This window comes from Bos indicus x Bos taurus, chromosome 1 (genome assembly GCF_003369695.1).
Source record: "Bos indicus x Bos taurus breed Angus x Brahman F1 hybrid chromosome 1, Bos_hybrid_MaternalHap_v2.0, whole genome shotgun sequence".
NCBI lineage: Eukaryota > Metazoa > Chordata > Mammalia > Artiodactyla > Bovidae > Bos > Bos indicus x Bos taurus.
This window is the reverse complement of record NC_040076.1, coordinates 22,772,546-22,791,111: the sequence shown is the minus strand read 5'-3', so window position 1 is coordinate 22,791,111 and position 18,566 is coordinate 22,772,546. Positions and strand designations below refer to the sequence as shown.

Below are 18,566 nucleotides of genomic sequence, written 5' to 3'. Positions count from 1 at the left end.
ACCAACCTAAACAGGCTTTTAAAAAGCAGAGACATTACTTTGCTGACCAAGGTCTCTAGTCAAAGCTATAGTTTTTCTACTAGTCATGTATGGATGTGAGAGTTGGACTATAAAGAAAGCTGAGTGTTGAAGAATTGATGCTTTTGAACTGTGGTGTTGGAGGGTCCCTTGGACTACAAGGAGATCAAAGCAGTCAATCCTAAAGGAAACTAACCTTCAATATTCATTGGAAGGACTGATGCTGAAGCTGAAACTCCAATACTCTGGCCATCTGATGTGAAGAACTGACTCATTGGAAAAAACCCTGATACTGGGAAAGACTGAAGGCAGGAGGAGAAGGGGATGACAGAGGATGAGATGGTTGGATGGTATCACCAACTTGATGAGCATGAGTTGAGCAAACTTGGAAGTTGGTGATGGACAGGGAGCCCTGGTGTGCTTCAGTCCATGGGGTCACAAAGAGTCAGACATAACTGAGCGACTAAACTGAACTGAAATGATGGGACCAGATGCCATAATCTTAGTTTTTTGAATGTTGAGTTTTGTTGTGTTTTTTTTTTTAATTTTATTTTATTTTTAAACTTTACATAATTCTATTAGTTTTGCCAAATATCAAAATGAATCCGCCACAGGTATACATGTGTTCCCCATCCTGAACCCTCCTCCCTCCTCCCTCCCCATACCATCCCTCTGGGTGGTCCCAGTGCACTAGCCCCAAGCATTCAGTATCATGCATCGAACCTGGACTGGCAACTCGTTTCTTACATGATATTTTACATGTTTCAATGTCATTCTCCCAAATCTTCCCACCCTCTCCCTCTCCCACAGAGTCCATAAGACTGTTCTATACATCAGTGTCTCTTTTGCTGTCTCGTACACCGGGTTATTGTTACCATCTTTCTAAATTCCATATATATGCATTAGTATACTGTATTTATGTTTTTCCTTCTGGCTTACTTCACTCTGTATAATAGGCTCCAGTTTCATCCACCTCATTAGAACTGATTCAAATGTTTTCTTTTTAATGGCTGAGTAATACTCCATTGTGTATATGTACCACTGCTTTCTTATCCATTCATCTGCTGATGGACATCTAGGTTGCTTCCATGTCCTGGCTATTATAAACAGTGCTGCGATGAACATTGGGGTACACGTGTCTCTTTCCCTTCTGGTTTCCTCAGTGTGTATGCCCAGCAGTGGGATTGCTGGATCATAAGGCAGGTCTATTTCCAGTTTTTTAAGGAATCTCCACACTGTTCTCCATAGTGGCTGTACTAGTTTGCATTACCACCATCAGTGTAAGAGGGCTCCCTTTTCTCCACACCCTCTCCAGCATTTTTTATTTGTAGACTTTTGGATCGCAGCCATTCTGACTGGTGTGAAATGGTACCTCATAGTGGTTTTGATTTGCATTTCTCTGAAAATCAGTGATGTTGAGCATCTTTTCATGTGTTTGTTAGCCATCTGTATGTCTTCTTTGGAGAAATGTCTATTTAGTTCTTTGGCCCATTTTTTGATTGGGTCGTTTATTTTTCTGGAGTTGAGCTGTAGGAGTTGCTTGTATATTTTTGAGATTAGTTGTTTGTCGGTTGCTTCATTTGCTATTATTTTCTCCCATTCTGAAGGCTGTCTTTTCACCTTGCTGATAGTTTCCTTTGATGTGCAGAAGCTTTTAAGGTTAATTAGGTCCCATTTGTTTATTTTTGCTTTTATTTCCAATATTCTGGGAGGTGGGTCATAGAGGATCCTGCTGTGATGTATGTCAGAGAGTGTTTTGCCTATGTTCTCCTCTAGGAGTTTTATAGTTTCTGGTCTTACGTTGAGATCTTTAATCCATTTTGAGTTTATTTTTGTGTATGGTGTTAGAAAGTGTTCTAGTTTCATTCTTTTACAAGTGGTTGACCAGATTTCCCAGCACCACTTGTTAAAGAGATTGTCTTTAATCCATTGTATATTCTTGCCTCCTTTGTCAAAGATAAGGTGTCCATATGTGCGTGGATTTATCTCTGGGCTTTCTATTTTATTCCATTGATCAATATTTCTGTCTTTGTGCCAGTACCATACTGTCTTGATAACTGTGGCTTTGTAGTAGAGCCTGAAGTCAGGTAGGTTGATTCCTCCAGTTCCATTCTTCTTTCTCAAGATCGCTTTGGCTATTTGAGGTTTTTTGTCTTTCCATACAAATTGTGAAATTATTTGTTCTAGCTCTGTGAAGAATACTGTTGGTAGCTTGATAGGGATTGCATTGAATCTATAAATTGCTTTGGGTAGTATACACATTTTCACTATATTGATTCTTCCAATCCATGAACATGGTATATTTCTCCATCTATTAGTGTCCTCTTTGATTTCTTTCACCAGTGTTTTATAGTTTTATATATATAGGTCTTTAGTTTCTTTAGGTAGATATATTCCTAAGTATTTTTTTCTTTCCATTGCAATGGTGAATGGAATTGTTTCCTTAATTTCTCTTTCTGTTTTCTCATTAATAGTGTATAGGAATGCAAGGGATTTCTGTGTGTTGATTTTATATCCTGCAACTTTACTATAGTCATTGATTAGTTCTAGTAATTTTCTGGTGGAATCTTTAGGGTTTTCTATGTAGAGGATCATGTCATCTGCAAATAGTGAGAGTTTTACTTCTTCTTTTCCAATTTGGATTCCTTTTATTTCTTTTTCTGCTCTGATTGCTGTGGCCAAAACTTCCAAAACTATGTTGAATAGTAATGGTGAAAGTGGGCACCCTTGTCTTGTTCCTGACTTTAGAGGAAATGCTTTCAATGTTTCACCATTGAGGATAATGTTTGCTGTGGGTTTGTCATATATAGCTTTTATTATGTTGAGGTATGTTCCTTCTATTCCTGCTTTCTGGAGAGTTTTTATCATAAATGGATGTTGAATTTTGTCAAAGGCTTTCTCTGCATCTATTGAGATAATCATATGGTTTTTATTTTTCAATTTGTTAATGTGGTGTATTACATTGATTGATTTGTGGATATTGAAGAATCCTTGCATCCCTGGGATAAAGCCCACTTGATCATGGTGTATGATCTTTTTAATGTGTTGTTGGATTCTGATTGCTAGAATTTTGTTAAGGATTTTTGCATCTATGTTCATCAGTGATATTGGCCTGTAGTTTTCTTTTTTTGTGGGATCTTTGTCAGGTTTTGGTATTAGGGTGATGGTGGCCTCATAGAATGAGTTTGGAAGTTTACCTTCCTCTGCAATTTTTTGGAAGAGTTTGAGCAGGATAGGTGTTAGCTCTTCTCTAAATTTTTGGTAGAATTCAGCTGTGAAGCCGTCTGGACCTGGGCTTTTGTTTGCTGGAACATTTTTGATTACAGTTTCAATTTCCGTGCTTGTGATGGGTCTGTTAAGATTTTCTATTTCTTCCTGGTCGAGTTTTGGAAAGTTGTACTTTTCTAAGAATTTGTCCATTTCTTCCACGTTGTCCATTTTATTGGCATATAATTGTTGATAGTAGTCTCTTATGATCCTTTGTATTTCTGTGTTGTCTGTTGTGATCTCTCCATTTTCATTTCTAATTTTGTTGATTTGATTTTTCTCCATTTGTTTCTTGATGAGTCTGGCTAATGGTTTGTCAATTTTATTTATCCTTTCAAAGAACCAGCTTGTGGTTTTGTTGATTTTTGCTATGGTCTCTTTTGTTTCTTTTGCATTTATTTCTGCCCTAATTTTTAAGATTTCTTTCCTTCTACTAACCCTGGGGTTCTTCATTTCTTCCTTTTCTAGTTGCTTTAGGTGTAGAGTTAGGTTATTTATTTGACTTTTTTCTTGTTTCTTGAGGTATGCCTGTATTGCTATGAACTTTCCCCTTAGGACTGCTTTTACCGTGTCCCACAGGTTTTGGGTTGCTGTGTTTTCATTTTCATTCGTTTCTATGCAAATTTTGATTTCTTTTTTGATTTCTTCTGTGATTTGTTGGTTATTCAGCAGCATGTTGTTCAGCCTCCATATGTTGGAATTTTTAAGTTTTTCTCCTGTAATTGAGATCTAATCTTACTGCATTGTGGTCAGAAATGATGCTTGGAATGCTTTCTATTTTTTTGAATTTACCAAGGCTAGCTTTATGGCCCAGGATGTGATCTATCCTGGAGAAGGTTCCATGTGTGCTTGAGAAAAAGGTGAAATTCATTGTTTTGGGATGAAATGTCCTATAGATATATCAATTAGGTCTAACTGGTCTATTGTATTGTTTAAAGTTTGTGTTTCCTTGTTAATTTTCTGTTTAGTTGATCTATCCATAGGTGTAAGTGGGGTATTAAAGTCTCCCACTATTATTGTGTTATTTTTAATTTCTCCTTTCATACTTGTTAGCATTTGTCTTACGTACTGTGGTGCTCCCATGTTGGGTGCATATATATTTATAATTGTTATATCTTCTTCTTGGATGTAGTGACCTTCTTTGTCTCTTTTCACAGCCTTTGTTTTAAAGTCTATTTTATCTGATATGAGTATTGCTACTCCTGCTTTCTTTTGGTCCCTATTTGCATGGAAAATCTTTTTCCAGCCCTTCACTTTCAGTCTGTATGTGTCCCCTGTTTTGAGGTGGGTCTCTTGTAGACAACATATGTAGGGGTCTTGTTTTTGTATCCATTCAGCCAGTCTTTGTCTTTTGGTTGGGGCATTCAACCCATTTACGTTTAAGGTAACTACTGATAAGTATGATCCCGTTGCCATTTACTTTATTGTTTTGGGTTCGAGTTTATACACTGTTTTTGTGTTTCCTGTCTAGAGAGTATCCTTTAATATTTGTTGGAGAGCTGGTTTGGTGGTGCAGAATTCTCTCAGCTTTTGCTTGTCTGAAAAGCTTTTGATTTCTCCTTCATACTTGAATGAGATCCTTGCTGGGTACAATAATCTGGGCTGTAGGTTATTTTCTTTCATCATTTTAAGTATGTCTTGCCATTCCCTCCTGGCTTGAAGAGTTTCTATTGAAAGATCAGCTGTTATCCTTATGGGAATTCCCTTGTGTGTTATTCGTTGTTTTTCCCTTGCTGCTTTTAATATTTGTTCTTTGTGTTTGATCTTTGTTAATTTGATTAATATGTGTCTTGGGGTGTTTCTCCTTGGGTTTATCCTGTTTGGGACTCTCTGGGTTTCTTGGACTTGGGTGATTATTTCCTTCCCCATTTTAGGGAAGTTTTCCACTATTATCTCCTCAAGTATTTTCTCATGGTCTTTCTTTTTGTCTTCTTCTTCTGGAACCCCTATGATTCGAATGTTGTAGCGTTTAATATTGTCCTGGAGGTCTCTGAGATTGTCCTCATTTCTTTTAATTCATTTTTCTTTTATCCTCTCTGATTCATTTATTTCTACCATTCTATCTTCTAATTCACTAATCCTATCTTCTGCCTCTGTTATTCTACTATTTGTTGCCTCCAGAGTGTTTTTAATTTCATTTATTGCATTATTCATTATATATTGACTCTTTTTTATTTCTTCTAGGTCCTTGTTAAACCTTTCTTGCATCTTCTCAATCCTTGTCTCCAGGCTATTTATCTGTGATTCCATTTTAGTTTCAAGATTTTGGATCAATTTCACTATCATTATTCGGAATTCTTTATCAGGTAGATTCCCTATCTCTTCCTCTTTTGTTTGGTTTGGTGGGCATTTATCCTGTTCCTTTATCTGCTGAGTATTCCTCTGTCTCTTCATTCTTGTTTAAATTGCTGAGTTTGGGGTGTCCTTTCTGTATTCTGGCAGTTTGTGGAGTTCTCTTTATTGTGGCATTTCCTCACTGTGTGTGGGTTTGTACAGGTGGCTTGTCAAGGTTTCCTGGTTAGGGAAGCTTGTGTCGGTGTTCTGGTGGGTGGAGCTGTATTTCTTCTCTCTCCTTTTGAAGAGTTGGGTTGCTTTTCTGGGTGCCTGGTGTCCTCTGCCGGCATTCAGAAGTTGTTTTGTGGAATTTACTCAACGTTTAAATGCTCTTTTGATGAATTTGTGGGGGAGAAAGTGTTCTCCCCGTCCTACTCCTCCGCCGTGTTGAGTTTTAAGCCAGCTTTTCCACTCTCCTCTTTCACTTTTATCAAGTGGCTCTTTACTTCCTCTGTGCTTTCTGCCATAAGGGTGGTGTCATCTGTATATCTGAGGTTGCTGATATTTCTCATGGAAATCTTGATTCCACCTTGTGATTCATCCAGCCCAGCACTTCACGTGATGTACTCTACATATAAGTTAAATAAGCAGGATGACCATATGCAGCCTTCACATTCTCCTTTCCCAATTTTGAACCAGTCTGTTGTTCCATGTCTGGTTTTAACTGCTGCTTCTTGACTTGCATACAGGTTTCACAAGAGGCAGGCAAGGTGGTCTGGTATTCCCATCTCTTTAAGAATTTTCCACAGTTTGTTGTGATCCATCCAGACAAAGGCTTTTGCATATTCATTGAAGCAGAAGTAGATGTTTTTCTGGAATTCTCTTGCTTTTTCTATGATCCAGTGGTTGTTAGATCCGACATAACTGAATGAAGCAGAAATTTCTCTCTTCCTGTAAATTGCCCTGATGTAGATCCAACATGTTTGCTGGCTTTTAAACTCTGATGATTGCTTGGCATGTGGAGCCATTCTAACTAGTCTAATATGTGAATAAACACACCTTAAAATAAAGTAGGCTGATCAACAGTTCAAACTAAGCTAGTATGGTGGTTGAAAGAGAATAGGCTTTGGATGCCAGAGATCTTTGTATAAATCCTGGCTTAGATGTTACTAAATTTTTGACCCTCCTGAATTTATTCAGTTATCCTCAATTTTCACATCCTTTATAAGGAAGATAAAATTAAGACTGATCAAAGAAAGTAAGGTATACTTAAGGTCTTTAAAGACTAAATATCTATAAACAATGTATTCACTTCTCCCCTCCCCCTTTGCTTAAGACTCTAGTATTAACATTTTAAATAATTATAATTCTTCTTGGAATAGATCTCAATAATTCTAGAAAGTTAAATTAACTGGGAAAAGATACTATCCTTCTAGTTTTAAAATCACTGCCATTCCTAAAGGGAGGCCTGAAAATCCATGTCAGCATTATTTGGTTACTAAGCTTTATGAAGGCAGTAACTTTGTTAAGGAAATACAGTGAGAACTGGGGTCCAGAATCTCCCAGGTATAAATACCAACTCCTGTTTCTCTCTTCACGTGTTCAACTAAAAATTTCAAAATAATTAAATTACATCAAAGTTTCTAAAAATTAAATATATGATAACAGGTTATATTATTGGTTAATACATGAAAAAAGTTTTGCATGTGTAAAAATTCTAATGGGTAAAACTTTCCTCAGGATTGTTACAATAAGGTCTCCTTAAAATTCACATGCACAATTAATTCACATGCAAAAATAAATCATTCCCCTTCCATTTCTGTATGGGTCACTTAAGTTTGGTTAAGGAATAAGTAAGCCTTCAGAGTCTAACTAAAACAAAGACCAGTCTTTGAATATAATATAGAAAAATGATGAACGTTTGTGCATTGTTTCCATTGCTTAAATATTGCCCCTGTTAAATAAAGTAACAATTTCTGAAACTTAAAAGTATACTAAACCATTAATTTTATCAAAAACACTTAAAATAAATAAATATAATTTAAAAATATTTTACCTGTTATTCTTCCAACTCGACCATGAAATATCTTTCCAACAAATCCACTAATATGAGCCCCTAAGCTCACACCTATGAAATGAAAATTATCAAGAGATGCTCCATGCTTCTGCAATTCAAAATGCAGTGTTACAATTTTCATTTCAGAAAGTCATAAATTATGCCTCGTTGCATCAGTGTTCTAAAAATCATTATTTTTTCTGGTTTAGTCCACTTCTGGGAGACAGGGAATACAATTTTATAATTTTAAACAACTATATCTTCGTTCAACTTTTTAAATAAAATATCTGATTTTTATTTACATATTAATACCATTAAATTTTTATCTAGAAAAGCATATGTAAAATAATATATTTAATTATTTTGTAATAATAAAAATAAAACATATTTGGATACTTTGTGCTAGTGACCTTGATAAGTGCTATATAAATCTCATATTTAATATTCACAAAGTCCTATGAGCTATTTATTTTTATCCATTGCCTAAAACTTCCCCTAGCACCTATTAAATGCTTAATAAATATGGTTTTAGAGTGAATTGCCCAAAGTCATATATACTTATTACTATAAGGGAAAAAGATAGATTTCAAGTCCAGGTCTGTTTAACTTCAAAATATAACCTAACCTGCCTCCTTGTTTTATCTGTAAATTGTGTCCAAACTTGAGGAAGACTGAACAATGTGAATATCCACCCTTACTTTAGAGATGATAAAATGAGATGCAGGGATTTTAAGTGACTTCTCCTGATTACAAGCTGGAGAGCTGCTGCTGCTACTAAGTTGCTTCAGTCGTGTCCAACTCTGTGCGACCCCATAGACTCTGTGCAGCCCACCTGCCTCCTCCCTCCTGCTGGAGAGCAAAGGAGTCAAATTTTCAAAGCCCAAGTTTTGATCACAGGTATGGTAACATTAGGAGCTTAAACAAGGGAGAATTTCTCTTATTATATTCTCTTACACTCTCAGGAAGCAGGTCATGGTCCAGTCTACACAGTCACACATCTGATGGCTGATAGAAAGATGTGGAACATTTATTCTAAGGAGAAACTAGATTCTGATTTCCCAGGCATGGGGTGATAATTTTCTTCAAAATTTCTCAGACCAGTACCTGCAACCTCCAGGGAGTATCACTCTCAACTATAGTGCTACTGAATTTTTCATCCTTCATTATTAATATGGAGCCATTGCAAGGAAAAGCACTGTTAGAAATTTATCTAACATTAGACTTTTCCTAAACTTCTGTATTTAATATTCACAAGTTCCACACTTTGACGTACATATGTATTAAGTATAGAAAAGACCACTGCAAAAAGGAAAAATTACTTATGCAATTTTCAGGCTATCAATAAGAACAAGTGAATCAATAGCCCTCTGTTTCCAGAGGGATGGTTTGGTTTTGTCCAAATTTGTGGATGTAAAAATAATAATGATAGCTGATTTCATTCAATGATTATTACATAACAATCACTGGTTAAGAATTAATTTCCCATAACACTTAAATAAAATATTGTTATAAAGTTTTGTTATCCCAAATGAATAGACAGAAACGAGGCAGAATGGTTAAGCTATTGCTCAGACTCACACTGATGGTGTGGATTTGGTGGTCTTTCAATCCCTCTAGTCTGACTTCTAACAACTACGTACAACTGTTTCTTGGATCTATGATGCTTGCTGAATTTCAGCAGAGGCTTGGAAGTTCAGCATAACACAACTCGAAGGTGGATTTCAAGCTCAAGAATGACCCCGAGTCTTTTATCACCTTTCTTTCTCTCGAGCACCATTACTATGACCTCTCTCTAGAAAAGACATAGATCTCTAGATCTCTATATACACTGACTTAAAGATCATTTGAAACACAGGTGGACCTAGAACTGGCCTGAAATTATTTAACCGGACTTCATTTAAACTGGATAAGCCTAAAAAGAACTGAGACCTGCTTCCAAGGTGGCAAAAGTATGCTACTCTTCAAGTTGTTTCTCACTTTGACCAATGTACACGTTGTCATTTTAGACATATCTTAGAAAATATATCGAAAAAGTCTAATGATTAAATAGTTTATTTCCTCTCTCCACATAAAATCACCCACTAATCCTGAAGTCAGCATAGGCAGAATTTAAAAAAACAAAAATCTTGAAATATTTTAAGATAAAATATGATAATTGAGTCTTTAAGATAACTTTAAAAAATAAGATAGGCCATGTCTAGGTATAGAATTATCCATTAACACAAAAGAATCATGGCTGCATATGTGAAGCACATCAACACAGTAATTCTTCACACTTGTGCAGTAATTCTTGATTAACAAAGTCTTAAAGGAAACAGTATTTACTTTATCACCTTTTTGTAGTATTATAAAACCACCATTTATTATATAACATATACAACCCATAAAATTCCAGACTTACCAAAAGATTCTGAATGTACCTACTCAAACTGACAGCAACTTTCCTGGTATTTTTAACTGCCCTAACGTAAAGAAAAGTTGTAGCTCCTCGGTTCCAGTCTACTACAATTATATTCATATCATCTTGGTTCAACAAAATCCTGACAAAGTTCTGAAGCCATGAAGGAGTGGAGCCCAGTGGTCTGTACCCATGAATCAGCCAGACTGCTTTCTTGCTTGTGTTGAAATTAATGTTAAGTGAGTCATTCTTCTCAAACAGTGATTCAGCACAAGTCGGGTTCTTCCTTGTATACAACATCAAAGATATCTCCATTTGGGGATTAAACAGATCTCTGAAGGAATCCTTTAAACTTAGATGAGAGAATTCAAGGCACGGTGCCTTATTCTCTGAAATTAAAAAAAAAAAAGTCAGTCAAGCTAAGTATTGGGATAGTATTTATTTGATTCTATTCTTGTCACTGCTGCAAAGGAAATACTTGAACTTGGAGGGTGTGGAGGATTTTATTTTATTAGCAGTTTAACATAATATACTGAGCAACTGCAATGTTGAAAGTAATTCATTGATTACTTAAGTAGACTTTTTGAACTAGATGTATTCAAAATTTACAATAAAATATAGAAATGAATGTGGCTGGTTAAAAATTAAGAATTAGTTTTATCAGTACAAAATAGCAATGATGTGATTGAAATCATTAATATTGTTAATAAGGAAAGTGTTATACACAGCAATAAAAGTCCACAAGTTGATATGAACTTTAACAATTTTGCAGAAGAATATCAAGATATAGATAATAAGCATTAGGAAAAAATATATTTTATCTGACTAGTGATCAAATAAAAACAAAAATATATCAATTTCTTCCTATCAAATTAAACACAATGAAAAAATAATTTTAATATGTAATACTTATAAGGGTAAATGTAACAAAGATTCATATATATGGATGCTCAGAGCAAAAGTTGATACTTCATTTTGAAATTGTATATGTGTGTATGTGTATACCACACATACAAAATATTAAAAATATTTAGTCTTCTTGATTTTCTTGCCTAGAGTTACACTAATGAAATGAGCACTGTGTTAAATATAAATATATTAATTATAGGGTTATGCATAATCACACAAAAATTTAAAACACCTTAGTTATCATCATATGTAATTTCATCAATGTGTGCATCCTATCTATCTATCTATCATCTATATACCTACATATCTACCCAGCCATCCATCCTAGATGAAAGCAGAGCAGAAAATGAAATATATAAGCCAAACCAAAGCAATGGTCATTACTAGGCAGTGAAACATGGCTGTTTTTTCTTTTCATAGTTTTTAAGAATTGTAATTTTTTTAAAATGAGGATACAATCTCAAAATATTTTTTAATGACAGCATATGCTTGTACTACTTCTGAAAATTTAACTTGGTAAGAAGAGTTGGGAAAAAATTTGTCAATACATAGCAAAAATCACAAAAGTGTTAGTAAAGTTTATGCAGTAATTCACTTCTAAGAATTTACACCAAGAAAATAGTCTGAAAACACATAAAAAATGAATATACATTATTTGAATATTGGAGAAATAGAGGTAATTTAAAGGCCCAGAAATAATGTGCTCAAGTCATTACATACATTTATATGTATTTGATAAATATAAGTATCTATTTAACATATATAAACACACATTTAAAACTATACATCTATTTATATGCAAATATATTCAGAAAATACATAATAATATGCACTAGTTGCAATCATTCTAGTTGGGAAATTATATATGTGATATTATAATTATTCAGAAGGAGACAAAGAAGGAAGGAAGTGAAATTGAATTCCCAGATTAACAGCTGAGAGACACTTGGACAAGTGAAAAACTTTGATACTTCATTTGTTCTAAGTACAAAGGAATGAGGAAGTGGAGAGGAGGAATAAATTAAACCTCAAGGCTATATCAATGCTTAACAGAGTACAAATAGGGTAGACAATTGTGCTTATCCACCTTCCCACCAGCTGGAACTCTGAGAAGTCAAAATGCAATTGATATATCCAAACTGCTGGCCCACTAAAAGCCAAGGTAGATTTTACCTGGCCCTGGAATGAGAAATGAATAAACACAATCCCTGTGATGAAATAAGGGAAAGAAATCACCTATAACAAACAACAGAAAAGTCTATTGTCTATTACCAAATGCAGAAGTAATTGCAGGAAGCTCTTTAGAACTCCATTAGAATGCAAGGAAAAAACACATCTCAAAAACAGGAGGGTATTAAGAGAAAATTTATTGAGTCAAAAACAATAGCTTAAGGTTAAAATGGAATAAAAATATACTCCAATTCACAAAAAGGAAAAATGCAATTGCAGAATAAGAATTCATTTTACAGATGCAAAAACATGAAAATCTCACCTTATATATAGTAAGAAATGAAGGAGAAAAGATATTTAAATTATGAAGGTAAACATAGATATGGGATAAAAATAAAGATTCAAATTAAAAATCATTATTCCCTTGGCAGGTAGGGAGGAAATGAGGAGAGAGGGGGTAGCAGTTAAAACAATTAAGGAAATAACTTCACACCAGGGTATACAAACTGAAAAAGGTTCACCAGTATCTGGAGAAATTCAGTTCATCAGACTCACTAAGAGACCTCCTAGAATCAGTTTTGGTTTCAATGAAAAGTAAAAATATCCTAAAGATATTAAGGCAGAAAATCCAGGTTGCAGATAGAAGAATGAATTTATGATGACTTCATATTTGTCTTCCAAAATAATACATCAGACATATAAAAATGTAATAAATGAAGACTATAAGTACAAAAGTTTGTGGCCCAATAATTTTATATTTTTCCTAAAGTACACCACCCAAAGTTGACTAAGTAAAGTTCCTGACATCATCACTATTAAATAAGTGAGAGCTTTACTGAAGACAAAATCCATAGAAACTCACAGTAAAAAAAAAAAAAAAGTGAGCATAGAAACAAGTTAGATACCAATGTAAGTGTAAACAGTGTAAAACTGAGTAAAACATAAATGCAATATCAGAAATTATTCTTATTCAAATGTTTAACAAGAATGTTTAGTATAAGTCAATATATACTAATAAGATGGTTCCTCTTTCCATGGAATTCTGTAGGCAAGAAAATTGGAGTAGGAAGCCTTCTCTTGAGGGGATCTTCTTGACGCAGGGATTGAATGTGGGTCTCCTGCAATGCAGGAAAATTCTTTACTGTGTGAGCCCCAGGGAAGCCTCAGCGTATACTAATATAAGATGGAAATTTAGGTTAAAAGGGGGATAGATAAAGTGGTACGAAAATTCCTTAACTGGGGGATTCAGAATACGTCAATTTAAAAAATGTTAATAAATAGATAAGTATGGGTTTTAAAAAATATCGATTACCTTAACAGTTAACCATTATACTATGTAAAACAATAGACATAACTCTCTACACACTAAAACATATGAAACGTGTATATATACAAAAGATACAAAGAAAATGAAAAATATAGAAAGTAGAAAGCACAAAATGATAAACTTACACAAAACAAAGTATTGTAACTGTAATAAAGTCTTCCTATTAAAAAAAAATCAGCTTCATAAAAAAGAAACTTAGCTACAAAATAAAGAAGTGCACTGCTGCTGCTGCTGCTGCTAAGTCGCTTCAGTCGTGTCCGACTCTGTGCGACCCCATAGACGGCAGCCCACCAGGCTCCCCCGTCCCTGGGATTCTCCAGGCAAGAACACTGGAGTGGGTTGCCATTTCCTTCTCCAATGCATCAAAGTGAAAAGTGAAAGTGAAGTTGCTCAGTCATGTCTGACCCTCAGGGACCCCATGGACTGCAGCCTACCAGGCTCCTCCATCCATGGGATTTTCCAGGCAAGAGTACTGGAGTGGGGTGCCATTGCCTTCTCCAAAGAAGTGCACAGGAAATTTTAAATAAATGGATAGGTAGGTATATTCTACACAAGTAAAATAAAGACAAACTAGGTTGATATATTAGATGTAATCATGGCTCCAATACCTCACTGTTTCCTGAATCTATGCTATTCGGCTTGTAACTCTGAGGTATTCTCCCATCATAAGTGGGATGACTTGCCCCAATTTTTGATATGGGTACAAGTATTACAGCTTGTAATATTGGAAAATAGGGCCTTGGTGATGTAATGCAAACAGATGCTGAAGTGGGCTTGCACGTTAGAGCTGGGCATCCCACATTTCTGCCATCACAGTGAGAATATCCCAGGTCTGGCCTGCTAGAAAAGGAGAGACAGGTGTAAAAGAGCTAAGTTGTATTAGTCTCCCTAGTTGATTGACACCCAATTAAAAGCCAAACATGCCAGCAAACCCAACAAAGAAGAGCACTGCCTATACAATTCCCACCTGAATCCATAAATGTAGCAGCTACATTACATTAACCACCACCGAGGGTCTGTGTTTTTCGTTTTGTTTTGTTTAGCTGTTTTGTGACATTGTATAGTCAATTTGGGGCTTCCCAGGTGGTGCTAGTGGTAAAGAACCTGCTTGCCGATGCAGGAGACATAAGACAGGCTGGTTCAATCCCTGGGTTGGTAAGATTCAAGGGAGGAGGGCATGGCAACCACTCCAGTATTCTTGCCTCGAGAATTCCATGGACAGAGGGCCTGATGGGCTACCATCCATAAGGTTGTAAGAGCCAGAAACAACTGAAGCAACTCCACGTGTAAGCACACATAGTCAATTTCATTAATAATATTAATATCAGATAAAGTAAAACAAAACTTTTAAAATGATACAAAAAAGTCAAACTAGTGTACTGTAAAGCTCTTAAAGAATATCAAACTGACTCAACTCTGGTAGATTATAGAAAAAGAAAAAAATAATAAAGTTCTAGAAATCAAATACTTAACAGTTCAGTTCAGTTGCTCAGTCGTGTCCGACTCTTTGCGACCCCATGGACTGCAGCACGCCAGGCTTCCCTGTCTATCACCAATTCCTGGAGCTTGCTTAAACTCATGTCCATGGAGTCATTGATACCATCCAACCATCTCATCCTCTGTCATCCCCTTCTCCTGCCTTCAGTCTTTCCCAGCATCAGGGTCTTTTCCAGTGAGTCAGTTCTTCACATCAGGTGGCCAAAGTATTGGAGTTTCGGCTTCAGTGTCCTGTTCCATGGACAGAGGAGCCTTGGTGGGCTACCGCCCATGGGGTTGCAAAGAGTCAGACACGACTGAGCGACTAACACATTTTGTGTGTGAATGAGACAAACAAGAGCTGAGAAAATTCATTAACACTATAACTGCTCTACATGAAGTGCAAATGGGAGCCCTTCAAGTTGAAATGAAAGAGTGTTATACAATAACTTGAAATCATATAAAATGTAAAATTTTCTGGTAAAGGTGAATTATGAACAAATATAAAAAATACTATTGAAATTTTGATTTGTAACTCCACTTTTTATTTTCCATAGGATTTAAAAGACAAATGCATAGAAATAATTACAAATCTATGTCAATGGGTATGCAATATGTAAAGATATAACTGTGTCATCAATAACATAAAATGAGTGAAGTAGAGCTTAATGGAGTAGAGTATTTTAACTGAGAGTTTTTACTGAAGTCTTTATTACCATTATTGGAGCTAAATTAGTATCAATTTAAGATAGACTGTCATAACTTCAGATGTTATACATAATCCCTGTGATAAATACAATATATAGAATATACAGCAAAAAAAGATAAAGAGATCAAAATGTGTCAGCACAAAACAATCAACTAAAAACAAAGGAAGACATGATACTTCAAACCCATTTGGATGGCTACTATTAAAAAAGAAAAACAGGAAATAATTGTTGACAAGAATGTAGAGAAATTGGAACTTGTGTGCACTGCTGAAAGCTGCAGCTGCTGTGTTCATTGCAGCATTATTCACAAAAGCCAAAAGGTGGAAGCAACCCAAGTGTCCAGTAAAGGTGAATGGATAAACAAAACCTGGGGTATATATCCAGTGGAATATTATGCAGCCTTTAAAAGGAAGGAAAATCTTATACATGAAACAACGTGGGATAACTTTAAATATGTTATATTACATGAAATAAGATAGTCACAAAAATATTAATATAAATGCTATATGATTCATTAAAATGAGGTACCTAAGGAGTCAAATTTATCAAGGCATAAAGTAGAACAAGGGTTGCCAAGGGCTGGGAAAAAAGTGGTAAATGTGGAGTTGATGGGGTGCAGATTTTCAGTTTGGGAAGATGAAAATGTTCTAGAGATGGGTGATGGTGATGGTGGCACAACAGTGTGAACGCACTTAATAACACTGAACTATACACTTAAAATGGGAATTTGTAATATATGTCTTACCAAAATAGAAAAGGCTTCCCTGGTATCTCAGATAGTAAAGAATCTGTCTCCAATGTAGGAGACCTGGGTTTGACCCCTAGGTTGGGAAGATTCCCTGGAGAAGGAAATGGCAACCCATTCCAGTATTCTTGCCTGGGAAATACCATAGACAGAGGAGCCTGGAGGGCTACATTGGGGTCAATGAAGCCCAATAGGGTCACAGTGAGTGACCTACCATGGGGTTACAATGAGCTGGACATGACTATGTGACCACATACACACACACACACACAACAATAAAACAAAAACAAACATCTTACAGAATCCAATTCCCATCATTATATTATGGATATCTGATTCCACACTTACTTTACCTCTGTAAACAGCTAGAACACTTGACAAAATATATGAAGAAAAAGTTTACACATTGGACAACAAAAAGCACACAGCTATGGTATCTTTACAAAGGTAAACAAATGATTTGAACCCTATATCTAATACCTTTCTACCTGGAGGCAGTTTCCAGACTTCAGTGCAGGAGGGTTGAACCCAACAAAACATGGCGGTTTTGCCAAGTTGGGGACAAAGACTGAAGTTTGAAAAAGTTGAATCTACTAGAATTTGTATCACAGCGTACCACAAAGGAGGGAGCTATGCAGTGGCAGAGCTCCAAACTCTGAGAGGAGTCCCTTCGAATCCACTGCTGAAGACAAACTGGTGCCTGCGTAGGGTGAAACTCCAAAAGAGCTGTCAGCTCAGCAACCTCGAAGGCCACGGCCTGCTGGGAGGCACTGCAGTTCTGACCAGCCAGGGTAGAGAAAACTCAGTGAACGTCACAGGCATTCAAGAGAGACTCTAGAAGGGTCAGACTTTACGGCAATGGAGCTAAACTAGCTCTAGAGTGAAAAAGAACTAAGGCCCATCCTTTCTCCTCATTCTCTCAGCTCTGCTTGCTTTGATTTGGCTTCATTCTCTGGCAGACAACATGTGTGAAATATTGAGAGACAATATTAACAATCTTGAGGTAAGCAAAGATTTTTCAGATATGATACAGTAAGCACAAAACATAAAGATAATAAATTGGAAACTGCCATAGTGAAAAATGTCTGCTCCTAAAAAGACACTGATAAGAATGTGAATGTTCAGGTTTGCAAAATGTACATATGAAAAAGTACCATATCCCAAATACATATGTGTATGTATGTGTGTGTATATATATATATTATATATAATATATATATTATGTGTATATGTTTTATGTGTGTATACACACATGTGCTGTGTATGCTCAGTCACTCAGTCATATTGGACTTTTTGCAACCCCATGATCTGTAGCTTGCCAGGCTCCTCTGTCCATGGAATTTTCCAGGCAGGAATCCTGAAGTGGGTTGCCATTTTCTACTCTAGGGGATCTTCCCTACCCAAGGATCGAAACTGCATCTCTTATGTCTCCTGCATTGGCAGGCAGATTCTTTACCACTGCACTGCCTAGGAAGCCCTGTATACACATATACAGTCATGTCCAACTCTTTGCGACAGCATGGACTGTAGCCCACCAGGCTCCTCCATCCATGGGATCTTCCAGGTAAGAATAATGGAGTGGGTTGGCATTTCCTTCTCCAGTACACTTATACATATATGTAAAATTAAAAAGTTACTTTCAAAAAAATGACAAAAGAATTGAAGGCACTTCACAAGAGAGTTGTCTAATGGCTACTAGGCTCAAAACTGATGGTCAACATCATTAGTTGTCAAAGGTAATGGGTTTTTAAATATAATAATTACTACAATAATTATTTGATTTGAGTTAGATAAAAACATTCTGTTTAAAAGTAAAATTATGTGAACTAGAAGAAGAGTACAATTAATGTATACATATACCATCTCAGATTGAGGAGTGACTTTTTAGCATTAAAAAAAGGAAGAAACCATAAAGTATCAGACCAACAGATTTCACAGCAGGTGAATTTAAAACTTCTGTACATAAACACTAAGGGTTTCCCTGGTGATTCAGTGGTAAAGAATCCACCTGCCAATGTAGGAGATTCACGTTTGATCCCTGGGTCGGGAAGATCCCCTGGAGAAGAAAATGGCAACCCACTGCAGTATTCTTGCCTGGAAAACCCCAGGCTATAGTTTGTGGGGTCACAAAAGAGTTGGACATGACTTAGCAACTAAACAACAACAACAACACAAACACTATAAACTAGCCAAATGACAAAAAAAAAAAAAAAAAC

General features: G+C 35.9%; 1 protein-coding gene across 1 annotated transcript in view; it reads right to left on the bottom strand.

Annotated features, from left to right (window-relative positions):
* Positions 1–18,566, bottom strand: part of LIPI (lipase I) — an 80,418-nt gene that overhangs the window by 47,708 nt on the left and 14,144 nt on the right. Inside the window, exons 2-3 of the mRNA XM_027548897.1 lie at positions 10,017–10,402; positions 7,616–7,724 (exon numbers count right to left, since the gene is read on the bottom strand). Of these exons, the coding sequence (XP_027404698.1) occupies positions 7,616–7,724; positions 10,017–10,402 (495 nt within the window). The remainder of the gene's footprint in view (positions 1–7,615; positions 7,725–10,016; positions 10,403–18,566) is intronic.